Source organism: Octopus sinensis, linkage group LG11, assembly GCF_006345805.1.
Source record: "Octopus sinensis linkage group LG11, ASM634580v1, whole genome shotgun sequence".
Classification (NCBI taxonomy): domain Eukaryota; kingdom Metazoa; phylum Mollusca; class Cephalopoda; order Octopoda; family Octopodidae; genus Octopus; species Octopus sinensis.
The window spans coordinates 25,218,109-25,233,212 of record NC_043007.1 but is presented as its reverse complement, the minus strand read 5'-3'; the positions used below and the strand labels follow the sequence as shown (position 1 = coordinate 25,233,212).

At 39.9% G+C, this 15,104-nt stretch overlaps 1 protein-coding gene across 1 annotated transcript in view; it reads right to left on the bottom strand.

Annotated features, from left to right (window-relative positions):
- Nucleotides 1-12,415, bottom strand: part of LOC115216972 (2-amino-1-hydroxyethylphosphonate dioxygenase (glycine-forming)-like) — a 20,768-nt gene extending 8,353 nt beyond the window's left edge. The window contains exons 1-2 of the mRNA XM_029786450.2: nucleotides 12,308-12,415; nucleotides 3,492-3,669 (exon numbers count right to left, since the gene is read on the bottom strand). Coding sequence (XP_029642310.1) covers nucleotides 3,492-3,644 — 153 coding nt within the window. The 5' untranslated portion in view covers nucleotides 3,645-3,669; nucleotides 12,308-12,415. The remainder of the gene's footprint in view (nucleotides 1-3,491; nucleotides 3,670-12,307) is intronic.
- Between the last annotated feature and the right edge of the window lie 2,689 nt (nucleotides 12,416-15,104).

The following is a 15,104-nucleotide window of genomic DNA, read 5'->3' as shown; positions in this document are numbered from 1 at the left end:
CATGCTAACGTTTCTGCCAGCTTCTGTCAAGCCATCCAACCTATGCCAGTATGAAAAACAGATGTTAAATGCTGCTGATGATGATGATGATGATGATGGTGATGATGATGGTGATGATGATGGTGATGATGATGGTGAAGCTTAGTCCATCTAGTTGTAAACAGTTATGACCCTCAGTGCGGTCTGTAGTTCATGACTCCATGATCAAGCTACTTAACTATCAACAATACACTAAGCTGTGAGTAGATCCCATGGTGTGGAATGGTCCATTGTACCGTGTTCAAGACTAAGATATTTAACTGCCAACACCCCAGTCTATCTAGCTGAAAGCAGGTACCACAGTATAGGTATAATTAACTGTAATGTGTCCATGACTAAAACACTTAACTGTCCAAAGTTCAGTCCATCTAACTGTAAGTAGGTACCACCACAGTGTGACCTCTGACCAAGTTATTTCATTGTCAGTAATCTAGTCCACCTAGATGTAAGTATATAGAATATAATGGTATAGATCACTGTGCTATGTCGATGACTGAGGCACTTAACTGTCAAGGGGCCATCTAGATGTATGTCTTACAGTGTGTGTGAGACATTTTCTCTTGAACAGGGGAAAATGAAAATATGAACGTTTCAGGCATGGGCCCTAAATAAACAAATGAGAGTAGCAAAGGAAACAGAGAAGATGTGTTGTTTTAAGGAAGGTGTCAGTGAAAAAGGAGGTCATGATATTGGAAGAGAAGTAGGACAAAAGAGGAACACTGGAAAAGTAAGTAAATAGAAAAGTGATGAAGAGAGAGAGAAAGAGAGAGAGAGAGAGAGAGAGAGAGAGAGAGAGAAAGACAGAGAGAAGTATATGAATGAGGAAATAGAGAGACAAAAATAGAGAGGTAGAAAGATGGAGGGTAGAGAAAAAGGGAAAGAGAGGAGAGAGCAAAAATGTTATCACAGCAGATTATCAAAACCACAAAAGTGGAGAAAAAAAAACAGGCTTAAGCATATTGCTATGTAAATAGGTGAAAGAGTACAAAAATAGGAAAACAAATACAGATAAAACAACCAAAGAGTTATCTTTACATCAACTATTCAAACAAGGGAATTTTTCGTTTTAGTGTTTATCATTTATTCCATTAAGTAGTATTTAAAATTCATTTAGTTTCTCCAAGCTTCCCTTCAAAAGAATGAAGCAATCATGTAGAAATCTTTTCCAGTATTCTCTTATATGCTGACAGAGTTTCTGTAGTTTCTTTACAAATATTGATACAGCATAATCTCCATATATCTTATGACTAAATTTGCGTAGACTGGAGCTACTTTTGTGACCATTGCAATTCTAGATTTTTGTTGGTAATAGTTGGCATCAAACACAAAACAGTTATTTTGGGAAGTAGATTTGAATTCCTCAATTATTAATTATTTTCTTATGTTCTGGTAATTCTTTCACATCATTTGCCAAACAGAATTTTATTGCTTCTACGTATTCCATAGTAGCAAGAGAAGGGATGTTTGTATAAAATTTCACTATATCAAAAAATACGTTAAGTGCTGCAGGATTTGAACTCAGAACTTTATGATTGTGAGCCAAATACATTAAACACTAAGTCAAGCACCTTCCCCCTTTTTGGTACAAGTGTAACAAAATTGTAAGATACATGGTGACCCTGACAGTGTTGGTGCCATGTAAAAAGCATCCAGTCCAACTGTAAAGTGGTTGGCACCTGGAAGGGCATCCAGCTGTAAAAATCATGCCAAAACTAACCTCGCCTGTGCTAGTGCCACGTAAAAAGCACCGAGTCCACTCTGTGGGGTGGTTGGTGTTAGGAAGGGTATCCAATTATAAAAACCCTGCCAAAACAGAGTAGCATAGAGAAGTTTTTCTACCTGACCAGCTCCTGTGAACTGTTCTACCCATGCATGCATAGAAGATGGTGTTAAACAATGATGGTAATGATAATGATGATGGTGCTCCATCAATTTCTGTTGGTTATAATTTATAACCCTTCTGTAGTGTACATTGTCTTCTAGCATGGATAAAACAAAATTTTTATAACATTTAATATTCATGAACAATCAATATATCTGCACTTCCTTTATCAGCTTCTTTAATTGCCAATGTGTTATCTTTCTTCTGTCATCAGCAGTGATGACGTTTGACTTAAGTCTGGTTATCTACGGCATTAAGATGGAAAATTCAAAATGCAATCACAAAAATATTCAAGTGTTTTACTCCAAATTTTGGGTGAAGAATCGTTGTTTTTGTTCCTAACAAGCCATTCACCATACTTATTATTCTTAGCAAATAATTGTTCTGTGAGTTTCAATTTTCTACAAATTGTGAAATATCATATTTAATTTCATTTTAGACACAGGTGTGGCTGTTTAGTTAAGAATCTTACTACCCGAGCACATAGGTATGTGTTCAGTCCCACTGCATGGCACCTTGGGCAAGTGTTATCTGGTTTGGCCCCCAGGCTGATCAAAGCCTTGAGTGGATTTGGTTGAGGGAAACTGAAAGAAGCTCTTTGCATATCTGTGTGTGTGTTTATAACCTTGTGAAGACATCACATGATGGTTGTGAATGACCATTCCTGGACCAGGCAACGCGTTGTGTTCTTGAGCAAAACACTTCATTTCACGTTGCTCCAGTCCACTCAGCTGGCAAAAATGAGTAACGCTGCGATGGACTGGCATCCCATCCAGCTGGGGAACACATATGTCATTGAAACCAGGAAACCAGGCCCATGAGCCTGGCTAGGCTTTAAAAGGGCACATTTATTTTTTATACACACACATACACACACACACAGCAGCTATGGTATCCAATGGTTTATTAAACATACACGTGTTTCAACTAATTTCTGTCATGATTACATAATCATTGTTGAAATATTATATAATCTTGCTAATAGCCTCTTCAGTGTCCAACAAGGAACACAATGACAGGTGTTAAATGCTTAGTATATATTTCCATTATGCAAATTATCAACAGCAGCACAATTTTGCAGGAAATAAAAAACCAGACCAGAGGTTTGAGGCCATACTTCTCATATCCAAATAGGTACGACCACAACATCATAAGCGGAAAGTGTAACCTCTCGAAAGAGCTGTTCTTTACTCCTGCTCCAGAGCGTCGGCTGCAGGGTCACTCCGAAAAGCTCTATCTGCGACGATTTCATCTCAATCAAAGGAGAGGGGCTTTCTCCATCTGGGTTGCAGATCCGTGGAATAAGCTGCCGGACGAGATAGTGAAGATGCCAATGACCGCTCGGTTTACAGTCTCTCTTGACCAGAAATGGCCTGAACTCTTTGCATGAACACCCTCCCTGTACATAACTCCATATCCCCCTACATGGCCTTGCTTTTTGATTTTTGAGCCAAAAAATTAACTTAACTTAACGTAACATATATATATATAAACACACTAGATAACATAGTCTGAGTTACACAATACCTGGAAGGTAGGTCAATAACAACAACAATGTTCATTAACTCACCTCTTTAGAATAATTCTCTTCTTCAGCTAACATGGCACACTGGATCATATGTTCCTTGATACTGACTGGTTCTCCAAAATATTCACTTTCTCCATGTTTCTCAATCAGTCCAAAGACTTCATTTAAGATATTCTCCGTCGTTGCTGTTGACATCTTTGAGTTCTTCACTGGAGCATAACTAGATTTAACCACCAAAATATCATAAAACATTATTAAAAGTAAATCATATACAAAAAAAAATAAAATACAAGACAATAAAGTACCTTTTTATGCAAGAACAATAAACTGGTTGTGCTGAAGTTTTGAAGGAGAATCTATGTGGTTATTTGACTTGTTAGAAATACCAGCCAAATCTCCACTAAAGCACATCCTACTATCTTACAAAATGGAAGGTATGTAATATATATATACTCTTTACTCTTTACTCTTTTACTTGTTTAAGTCATTTGACTGCGGCCATGCTGGAGCACCGCCTTTAGTCGATCAAATCGACCCCGGGACTTATTCTTTGTAAGCCCAGTACTTATTCTATCGGTCTCTTTTGCCAAACCGCTAAGTAACGGGGACATAAACACACCAGCATCGGTTGTCAAGCAATGATAGGGGGACAAATACAGACACACAAACACACGTACACACATATATATATACATATATACTTTGATACTTTGATACTTTGATAGGTTTCGGCCATTATTGGCCCAGGCCATGTCTAACTTAATAGCACCACCTGGTGAAGTCTTTCAAGTCAGAATTTGGGCACTATGGCCCACTCAAGTAGAGAGTTATTGTTTACAGAGACATATCCGGGTGTAGGGGGTTTATCCGGGATTTCTTGAAGGAATCTGTCCAAAGACTTCTTGAACCCTATAGGGTCAGTTTCTGTTTTAATGTGTTTTGGTGTAATGTTAAAGAGAGTGGGGCCAATTGAGGTGAAATAATTGTGCCGTATTGTTGTTATGAGATGAGAGTGCGATTTTTGTTTTGGGCGGATGGCACGGGGCCCAAGCCTTGGATGTACCTTAAAGGTGATGCCAACATCATTTGGGCAATGCTGATGGAATATTTTCCACATCATGCAGATGATGTAGCGCTCACGACGACGTTGGAGAGAATAGAGTTTTAGCTTTTCTAGTCGACCCCAATAGTCGAGGCCTGTCATGCCATCTATCTTTTTTGTGATTGCCCTTTGAGGTGCTTCAACTTTTATGATACCTTGTATTGTGTGGGGAGACCACAGTGGACAACAGTATTCAAGGTGGGGTCGGGCAAAAGTGGAGAAGAGAAGGATAATGGTGTGGATATCTCTCGACTGGAAAGTTCTGAGAATCCAGGAACACATTCTGCGGGCCATGTCAACTTTGGTGTTTATATGAGTGGCCCAGCTTACGTTGTTGTCCACAATTACTCCCAAGTCTCTGATGTTGTTGGACGCCGCAAGAGAGTTCACCAATGAAGGAAGGGAGTATGGGAGTTTCAGGGCATCCTCTTTTCCAAAGTGGATTAGCTCAAATTTATCCTCGTTCAGCAGCATATTGTTTTTTTTCTGCCCATTGGATAACAGCCAGTAGATCTGACTGAAGGCATGTCCGGTCACTCGCCTCGTTTATGACCTTCTGTAGCTTGGAGTCATCTGCAAAGATTTTTATGTTGCTGTGCTTGATGATGTCATTAATGTCATTAATGTAAATGATGAAAAGAAGTGGGCCAGCACAGTGCCTTGCGGAACACCACTACTGACTTTGGCTGGGCTTGATTTTACCCCTTCAACTACAACATGTTGAGATCTGTCTGTCAGAAAAACATTAATCCATTTCAGTAACTTTCCAGAGACACCAATGTTGGATAGTTTTTTCAATAGGATCTTGTGAACGACCCTGTCGAAGGCCTTACTGAAATCAAGGTAGATGACATCGGTGTTGGAGCCCTCTCCCAAGCTCTCAAAATGTCCTCAAAGTGATGCAGGAGCTGCGTTAGGCAGTCCCTTCCATTACGGAACCCATGTTGGTTGGAGATCAGCCGTCTGTTGCTTCCAGAAATTGGGTTATTCGAGATCTCACCACCCTCTCAAATACCTTTATGATATGAGAGGTGAGTGAGATCGATCGACGGTAATTCACTGCAAGGGACTTGTTTCCCTTTTTGAAAACTGGGACAACAGACTGGGACAGAAGGTTTTTGGAATATAGCCAGCATCCAGTGAGTTTCTCCACAGATTAGCAAGGGGAGATGCAAGTTGGTGTCGACACACCTTCAGGACACAAGCAGGGAACCTATCGGGGCCTACTGCTGAATTGTGTTTTATTTCGTTTATCGCCGCTAAGACATCAGGGGCACTAAACGTTATGTCCGATATAGTGGTTGGGGGTTGACATCACTGATACAGCCCAGATCGGCCATATCAGGATTGCTGAAAACAGAGCAGTATTGTTTCTGCAGTATCTCGGCCATGGATTTGGCATTATCTTGGAGAGTGCCAGTTTCGTCAATTAGAGGGCCTACAGTGGAGACAGTGACCCTGCGTTTCCTCGCAAATGAAAAGAACACTTTGGGGTTGAGTTTGATTTTTTCAATGGCCCACTTCTCCTCAGCTGATCTTTGGTTATTGATGAGGGTCTTCATGCATTGTTGGAGGTTATATTTTTGGATTCAAGCAGTGCGATAGCCGTCGAATGTGTGTTGCTGTTGGCAGTACTTTAGTTTGTTAATTTTTTGTTTGTTCTTTTTATTTTTCTGATAATGGTTTTTCTGTTTTGAGGGATTCTGCACTTTTTGTTCACAGGTCTGGTGGGGAGCGTTTTGCACATATGTCTGTGACGGTGTCTACAAAGATCTGCCAAGATGTTTTATGGTTGGTGGAGATGTGTGTATGTGTAAAGGACCAGTCAACATTTGATAGCTCGTTCCTGATTGCATCCCAGTTGGCTTTATGGAGATCCATGTTGTCAAATGGGTGGGCTGGAGGAAGGTAACTAGGATTAGCTTTCGGCTGGTGGAATTCATGTTACAGAGAACCATGTCATGGTCTGAAAGAAGGGTTTTTTCCACTGTAACGTTATGTATAGTGTTAGTGTGGTTACTAAACACTAGGTCCAAAATGTTCTGATGTCTTGTTGGTGCAAGGACAAGTTGGGACAAGAAAAACTCATTCGTAAAGTCGAAAAGTGACTCTGCTGCTTCTTTGTCAGCGGTTGAGGCGGGAGTGCTTGGTTTCAAACAGTTTGTAGTCCAGTCAACACAGGGTAGATTGAAGTCTCCCATCATGAGTATGTTGCTAGAATGGCACTGTTGAATAAAGCACTTAATGCTGTTGAGGCATTCTTTAAAGCACAGTATGGGTGTTTTGGGGCGGCCTATAGAGCCCAATACTGTCAGGTCATTGGCTTTGTTGTGCACGGTGACTGATTCACAGTAGCCGTTGGAGAATATACTATTTCCATCTGCCGTAAATGAATCATGCAGGAAAATGGCAGTTCCACCCTTCCTCCTGCCGATACGATCCGCGCGGATGGTTGTGAAATTCTTCACTCTCACTTCGGCTTCCAAGTGGGAGTTGCCAAGGTGGGTCTCAGTGAGAATGAAGAAAGGGATGTGGTGTGAATGGTTACCAACCCAGTCTTCAATGAATTGGACCTTCCATTTTTGTGCATTGATGGAAGGGCTGACACCTTGTGCATTGAGTAGGAATGTGGAGGTTAGTGTAGTGGCTGGTTTTGACTGTTGCAGGGGGCTTGGATTTTTTGTGTGTGTTGTGGTGGCAGCAATGTGGGGAATTGGTGCACTGGGGTAATAGCATAGGATGGTGTTGAGTGATGGCTAGAATGTTTTTGTGTATCTCTTTTGCCATGTTCAACATGGCTAAAAAAGAATTTTCCTGCTTAGGGAGCAGTTTTTGGCTGGAGGTGTGGTTGCACTGTTGGATAGGGTTGTAGTTTCCACTTTTGTTGTTGTTGTTTTGTGTCTTCCTGAAAATACTGGACCAGCATTACTGCAGCATGGTGTGTTTCTATTTTTATTGTTATTCAGGTTGTGTGTGGCTTGAGGCCCCGTTTCTGTTTGTGCGTCGGGTCCCTGGAAGATGAGTGAAGGGACAGTCACTCAGTAGACATGTTCTCTCACGTTGGAATACTGGCAGATTTTGGGACTCCGAGTTGTGTGTGTTTTGAATTTCGATTTACTATTTGGTGGTGTTGATGTTATTGTGGGATGCGTGCTTTGGCCTTGGCCGGTAGTGCGTCTAGTGCCGGTAGATGCGTGAAGATGCAGTCACTATTTGTGCAGAGTCTCTGGCGCAGTGAATAGCGGCATATTTGGGGATTTCTTGTTTGTGCCGTGGGGGGCGCATTCTGCTTCCTATGTTCTTTAAGTTTTTGTTACTGCAGTAGTATTGAGGTGTGATGTGGGGGAAGAGGGCAGTGGTTTCTTATTTGGTTTTCTGTTGGTATTTTTGGTGATAGAAGACGATGGTGGCAGCGGTGGTGATGATGATGATGATAATTGTGGTGGTTGCTGTGAGAGCGGTGAAAAGATACTGGCATTTAGTGAATCGTCTAGTAAGCTAGAGTTGAGGAGTGGCTGTTGTTGTTCTTGTTGCGGTGTCTGTTGTTGTTGTTGTTGTGCCTGACCGATGTCAGGGTCAGCCATTGTGCTGGGAACCAGGAGTAGCTCATTCTGTTGTTGTTGTTGTTGTGGCTGCTGATTTTCTAGCTGTTGTTGTTCTTGAACTGTGAAAATATGTAGAAGCTTTTCATAATGGCCTCTTATCAGTTTGAAAGATACTTCGATATGTTTCAACTTGCTACGAATCTGTTTGACGGATCGTGTGATGTTTTTTTTCGGCAATCTCATTCAAACACAAGACATTTAGATTTTCTGTTTGGAAAGAGAGAGCCATGTGTTTATTAAAACATCAATTTCGTTATCAGACCAATTTCGTCTGTTGCAGGCCGCAAGTTAGTCATGCTTGTTTTTCTTTGTTTGTTTTCCTTTTGATTTTTGAAAATATATATATTCTTTCTTGGGAGTTAAAGAAGTGTATATATATATAAATGTTCTCTCTTAAGGGTGTGAGTTTTGATTATTTGGTTGTTTGAGGATATTAAAAGAAAAACAGGTGTATATAACAATTTGTAGTTAAATGAAAACGTACTACGGGTTTGTAGGCAAACACGTGGTTACATATATATATATATTTAAGGTCAGTTAGTTTTGAAGCTGTGTAGCTTGCTACTGACTTGGGAGAGAAACGAATAGACGTCCGTCCACTTCAACAGTTAATCCAGTTAACTGCTCCTGAACCAGTATATATGACGGGCTTCTTTCAGTTTCCGTCTACCAAATCCACTCACAAGGCTTTGGTCGGCCCGAGGCTATAGCAGAAGACAGTTGCCCAAGATGCCACACAGTGGGACTGAACCCAGAACCATGTGGTTGGTTAGCAAGCTACTTACCACACAGCCACTCCTGCGCCTATAATATATATATTTTTGATAATTTTCTCGCTGGATTATGTACTTGTTTCTCTTTTTTTACCATCTGTGATTTTATTTTTGATCTTCTATATAAATGAAGATAATTCCTCCATCTGGCCGCTTTTCTTTGTACAAAATGAGGAGTTACATTGCAGAACTATTATTTTAACGAGTTGTATCTATTTATCACCGGACGAGATACATCTGCACCGCCAGATGCTCCTGAACCAGTTGTTGATTGTCCCACCCATGAGGGATCGATGCTGGATGTATTGAAACAACTGTCATGATTAATAATAGAAATTCTCGTATATTCCATCTTCTGTCTTTTATTTGCCATATATATATATATAGTGTCACCTTACTGGCACTTGTGCCAGTGAGCAGGTGACACGTAAAAAAAAAAAACACAATTTTCCGTGACCACTGCCAGTACCGCCTGACTGTCCCTCGTGCTGGTGGCACATAAAAGCACCCATTACATTCTTGGAGTGGTTGGCGTTAGGAAGGGCATCCAGCTGTAGAAACTCTGCCAAACCAAGATTGGAGCCTGGTGCAGCTATCTGGTTCGCCAGTCCTCAGTCAAATCATCCAACCCATGCTAGCATGGAAAGCGGACATTAGACAACAATGATGATTATATATATATATATATATATATATATATATATATATATATATATATATATATTGTATATATAGCAATAATAGATCTCTGAGCGAGGTATAAATAAATCTCTGATCAAGATTGAAGCCTGGTGCAGCCATCTGGTTCACCAGCCCTCAGTCATACATCCAACCCATGCTAGCATGGAAAGCAGACGTTAAACGATGATGATGATGATGACACACACATGTATATGTTAATAAAATGAGACAACAAAACCAATGCTGTGTGGAATTTATAGGACACTAGCAGCATAGCCCGGGTATGTAAGAGCCCCTAGTAGGCAACGACTAATCCCAATCTAGCTGCATGACATCGTGAAGTATATATGCCACTTAAATGTGGCTAACCCTTAAGGGTGGATGATACTGTAGCTTGTAGCCCCAGGAAGACACCTCCTCCACTGGCTATTGACACACTTTCTGTGCTCTATCAGTATTTGCAAAGGGAAGCCATCCTTCCCATCTCCAGCCTGACGTGATACATGCGGACCCGAGTTTCTGGGTATTGACTCATCATCAGCGTGTGAAAATCACCGGTTGTCTGTAGTAGCATGAAATAAAGTGTCTTGCTCAAGGAGACAACATACTACCAAGAATTGAACCCACAGTCTTATGATCCTGAGCTGAACACTTTAACCACAAAGCTGTGTGCCTTCAGTTTGTGGGAATGTAAAAAAAATAGCTGTGGCTTAAGAAGGAAGTGATTGGGGGCACTACATGAAAAGGGATGGGTTGGTGGGTAGAGAGCAACAGTATCATAAAACTGTAGATAATGAGAAATAGGGAGATAATGTGAAGTGTGGGGGAGAGAGAGATGTACACTGACAAAGATGGAGGTCAGAAGTAGGGTAGTATTTATTTTAAAGTTCTTAATTATTTAAACAACTCATTAAAAATTTTTTGTAACTTTTAGTAAGTCATTAAAATAATTTAAGAACTTAAAAAAAAATACTATGCCAGGTATTTTTTATCTTCTATCTTTCACTTGTTTCAGTCAGTAGACTGCAGCCATGCTGGAGCACTACCTTGAATAATTCTTTGTCAGATGATCAAATCCCAGAGCTTCTTTTTTTTTTTTATTTTTGGAGCCTAGTATTTATTTTATTGGTTTCTTTTGCCAAACTGCTAAGTTACATAAACATATTAACATCATTTGATACCAACCCAGCTGAAACCGGCTCTTGCTCAGTAGTATAAATGTCTTGTTTTCATAAGTTCTGAATAAAAATCTTCCACCAACCTTAGCCACAATTTATGTTCCTAACACTAGCTTAATAATAACCAAGTTATTTTACTAAATTCTTTGTTATATTTTAAATTAATTGAAAGAAACATGAACATCTCAACAGAAATACAGTAACAAAAGGGTTAACATAATTTGTCAAGCAATGGTGGGGGACAAACACAGATAGAAAGACACACACACACAGACACACACACACACATATATGACAGGCTCTTTTCAGTTTCCATTAACTAAATCCACTCACAAGGCTTTGGTTGACCAGCCACGCAATGAGATTGATCTCAGAACCACGTGGTTTGGAAGCAAGCTTCTTATCATACCAGCTACGCCTGCAACAAATTTGAGAAGCAGGTCACATGAGGCATGGTTCATGATCAAGTTAGTTGCACTACTTGAACAATTACACATATGTTATTTCCCTCATGAAATTTAGCATGTCAATCAGGAAATCACACACATTGCAGTTTTCCCACGACTGTACAATTTGGCGTCATCATCATAAATGTATTTTTAATGCAAACCAGAAAGCTACCCTTAAGGGCCACAAAAGTTGCATGTTGTTAAGAATTGTCTCTATACATCAGAGTAGAACAAGATGGAAAAAAAAAAAAGCTATCATTAAGGGCCATAAAAGTTGCATGTTGTCGAGCTAGAAGTAATTTTCTGTGATAAAACTAGTATATATGAACAAGACCCAATCTCTCTATATATAAAGCTGAAGTTGTCTGTGTATGGCAGGTTTGGTAGCCTTCAACTAACACTATTTCCTCTGAGACCCTGCGGCGCAAGTTGACCAAAATTGAGAGTATGATAGAAGAAGGCTTGCTCTTCCTTCCGTAGAAGAAAAAATTCAAATCGGACCATGTTAACACCAAAAATTATTTACATCAAAAAGGTGCTTTTTTTTCTATGAAAATCCCTATTTTTTACGATTTTTTGACTGCTGTGTTGCCATTTTTTGGTATATTTCAACCAGAAAAATGTTCACTTAAAGAGAATAACAATGCAAAATTTTTACTTTCCAAAAATTCCAATTCTAAAGGGTCAAAACAAACCTGAGCAATGCCGGCGATACTGCTAGTTCTCTATACAGCAGAGTAGAACAAGATGGAAAAATTTAAAAAAGCTATCATTAAGGGCCACAAAAGTTGCATGTTGTCGAGCTAGAAGTAATTTTCATTTGGGAAGTTATGTTGGTTACCTACAAGTAGCTTCTGTGATAAACGAGTATATATGGATAAGACCCGATTCTCTATACAGCAGAGTAGAACAAGATGGAAAAAATAAAGAAAGCTATCACCTAGGGCCACAAGGTTGCAGATAGTGTTAGGATCATAGGCTTCCTCAGCCTTTATTTGTCACATAAACAATAATACAAATGCTAGTTTGAAGAGAGAGTTTTTCAAAAAAGACAACATTAAATTACTTACAGTAAATTTTTAAAGATTTCTGTATTGAATAAGATCTAGAAACACCAATTATTCCAGAGCAATTGTTTATTTAAGTAATCAACTTTTTATATATATATGACCCAGTAGTTGAAGAGGGGGTGGTGTAGTGGCAGAGGAAAGGGGAAAGTTTTTATCATATCTTGGTTTTATCAAGGTACACACTAGTTATTAAGGACAAACAAAAAGATAATATTTGATAATTAAGTAGAAAAGAAAAAAAATCATATAACAAAAAAAGGATAAAGTGATCTTTTGTACAGAAGTTATATAAACTGTCTATTTTGTTTTTTGATTATGGCCATGCTGGGGCAGTGCCTTGAAGAATATTTAGTTAAGTGAATCAACCCCTCTATGTATGTTTCTTTTTTTAAGTCTGGTACTTATTCTATTGGTCTCTTATGCTGAACCGCTAAGTTACGGAGACAGAAACACACCAACACTGGTTGTCAAGAGGAGGTAGGAGACAAACAGACACAGACACACACACACACATGAAGGGCTTCTTTCAGTTTCTGTCAACCAAATCCACTCACAAGGCTTTGGTTTAAGACATTGCCCAAGGTGTCACACACAGTGGGACTGAACCCGGAACCATGTGGTTGGGAAGCAAGCTTCTTACCACACAGCCATTCCTGTGCCAACTAGTTGAACCCATAAGAATTCCATGGTTGATAATTAAAACACAATAATTACCGTTTTCTGAAACTTCGTCTGTCTGTCTCTCACTCTCTCTCTCTCTTTCTCTCATTTGTTGTTAAAACTTATTGCATTCTCTTTCAGCCTCATTTCTCTTCTCCACTGTTGTTCCTATGCTTAACCCTTTTGTTACTGTATTTATTTTGAGATGCTCTGTGTTTCTTTCAATTTCTTTAAATATATCAAAGAATTTAGTAAAATAACTCAGGCGCAAGAGTGGCTTCAGGCGCAGGAGTGGCTGTGTGGTAAATAGCTTGCTAACCAACCACATGGTTCCGGGTTCAGTCCCACTGCGTGGCATCTTGGGCAAGTGTCTTCTGCTATAGCCCCGGGCCGACCAATGCCTTGTGAGTGGATTTGGTAACGGAAACTGAAAGAAGCTTGTCGTATATATGTATATATATATATGTGTGTATGTATGTGTGTTTGTCCCCCTAGCACTGCTTGACAACCGATGCTGGTGTGTTTACGTCCCCGTCACTTAGCGGTTCGGCAAAAGAGACCGATAGAATAAGTACTGGGCTTACAAAGAATAAGTCCGGGGTCGATTAGCTCGACTAAAGGCGGTGCTCCAGCATGGCCGCAGTCAAATGACTGAAACAAGTAAAAGAGTAAAAGAGTAAGAGTATAGCATTAAGCTAGTGTTAGGAACATAAATTGTGACTAAGGTTTGGTGGAAGATTTTAATTCAAAACTTATGAAAACAAGACATTTGTACTCAGAGCCAGAGCCGGTTTCAGCCGGGTTGGTAATGATAGGGTTAAGCTAATGTTTCATCTCTCTGCTCTTGCCTTCCCTGCACCTTGTACCTTCTTCTTGTCTTTTTTGTCACTTCATGTCATCCATATTTTTACAAAATCAAAAACTATAAAAAGGTTCAGTGTTTGTTATTTAACAGATAGCAATGCACCAAGTGCAAAGTGCAAGTTACACTGAGTGAAGTAGCACTGAAGTACACTGAAAAAGAAGTAATTTCTACTCTTCTCCTCTGGAAGCCATCTACTCGCAATACCAGAGGGCGCACACTCTCCTACCTTGATGTAATCTCCAGGGATACAGGCATCCAGCAACAGGACCTCCGTAATGCTATGATGGACCATGAAGTCTAGCGTAACATAGTAAGTTCCATTGTCTCGACCACGGTCGAACAATGATGATGAATGAAGTAGCAGGCAAAAGAAGAGAGAGATAGAAAGAGAGAAAGAGAGAGGAGTGTTTCGGAGAAATAAGGAATGCTATACAGACATAAATAGATGCATACACACACATGCATGATATATTAAGAACTGTGTCTATTGTTAAAGTGGTGGTGGTGGGTTATAGGTGGGGATGTTGGTTGATGGAGGTGGTAGTGGAAGCTGTGGTAGTAGTAAGTCACTAAGGGTCACGTGATGATTGATAGAGAATTAAAAACTTCTGTAACAAGAAATAAACTACATTCTTTATTCACACACAACTCTACACACATCCATGACCTACATACTCATGCATACACAACACACATTAAAACACACAAATATACACACACAAGCATCGCCTTACTGGCACCTGTGCCGGTGGCATGTGTAAAAGATTCGAGCGAGGTCGTTGCCAGTGCCGCCTGACTGGCCCCATGCTGGTGGCACGTAAAAAGCACCCACTACACTCTCGGAGTGGTTGGCGTTAGGAAGGGCATCCAGCTGTAGAAACTCTGCCAGATCAAGATTGGAGTCCGGTGCAGCCATCTGGTTCGCCAGCCCTCAGTCATATGTCCAACCCATGCTAGCATGGGAAGCAGACGTTAAACGATGATGATGATGATGACACACACATGTATATGTTAAATAAAATGAGACAACAAAACCAATGCTGTGTGGAATTTATAGGACATTTATAGAAAGAATGTCCTATAATGGCTTTGTCTCATTTTATTTAACATAAATTCCACACAGCCTTGGCTTCATTATCTCATTTTATTTAACACTAGCAGTATCGCCCGGCGTTGCTCAGGTTTGTAAGGGAAATAACTATATAAGCATTTTTAGAGAGTTATAGCCAAAAAGTAGCAAAAAATGCATTAAAAATGGGAAAAAAATGATGG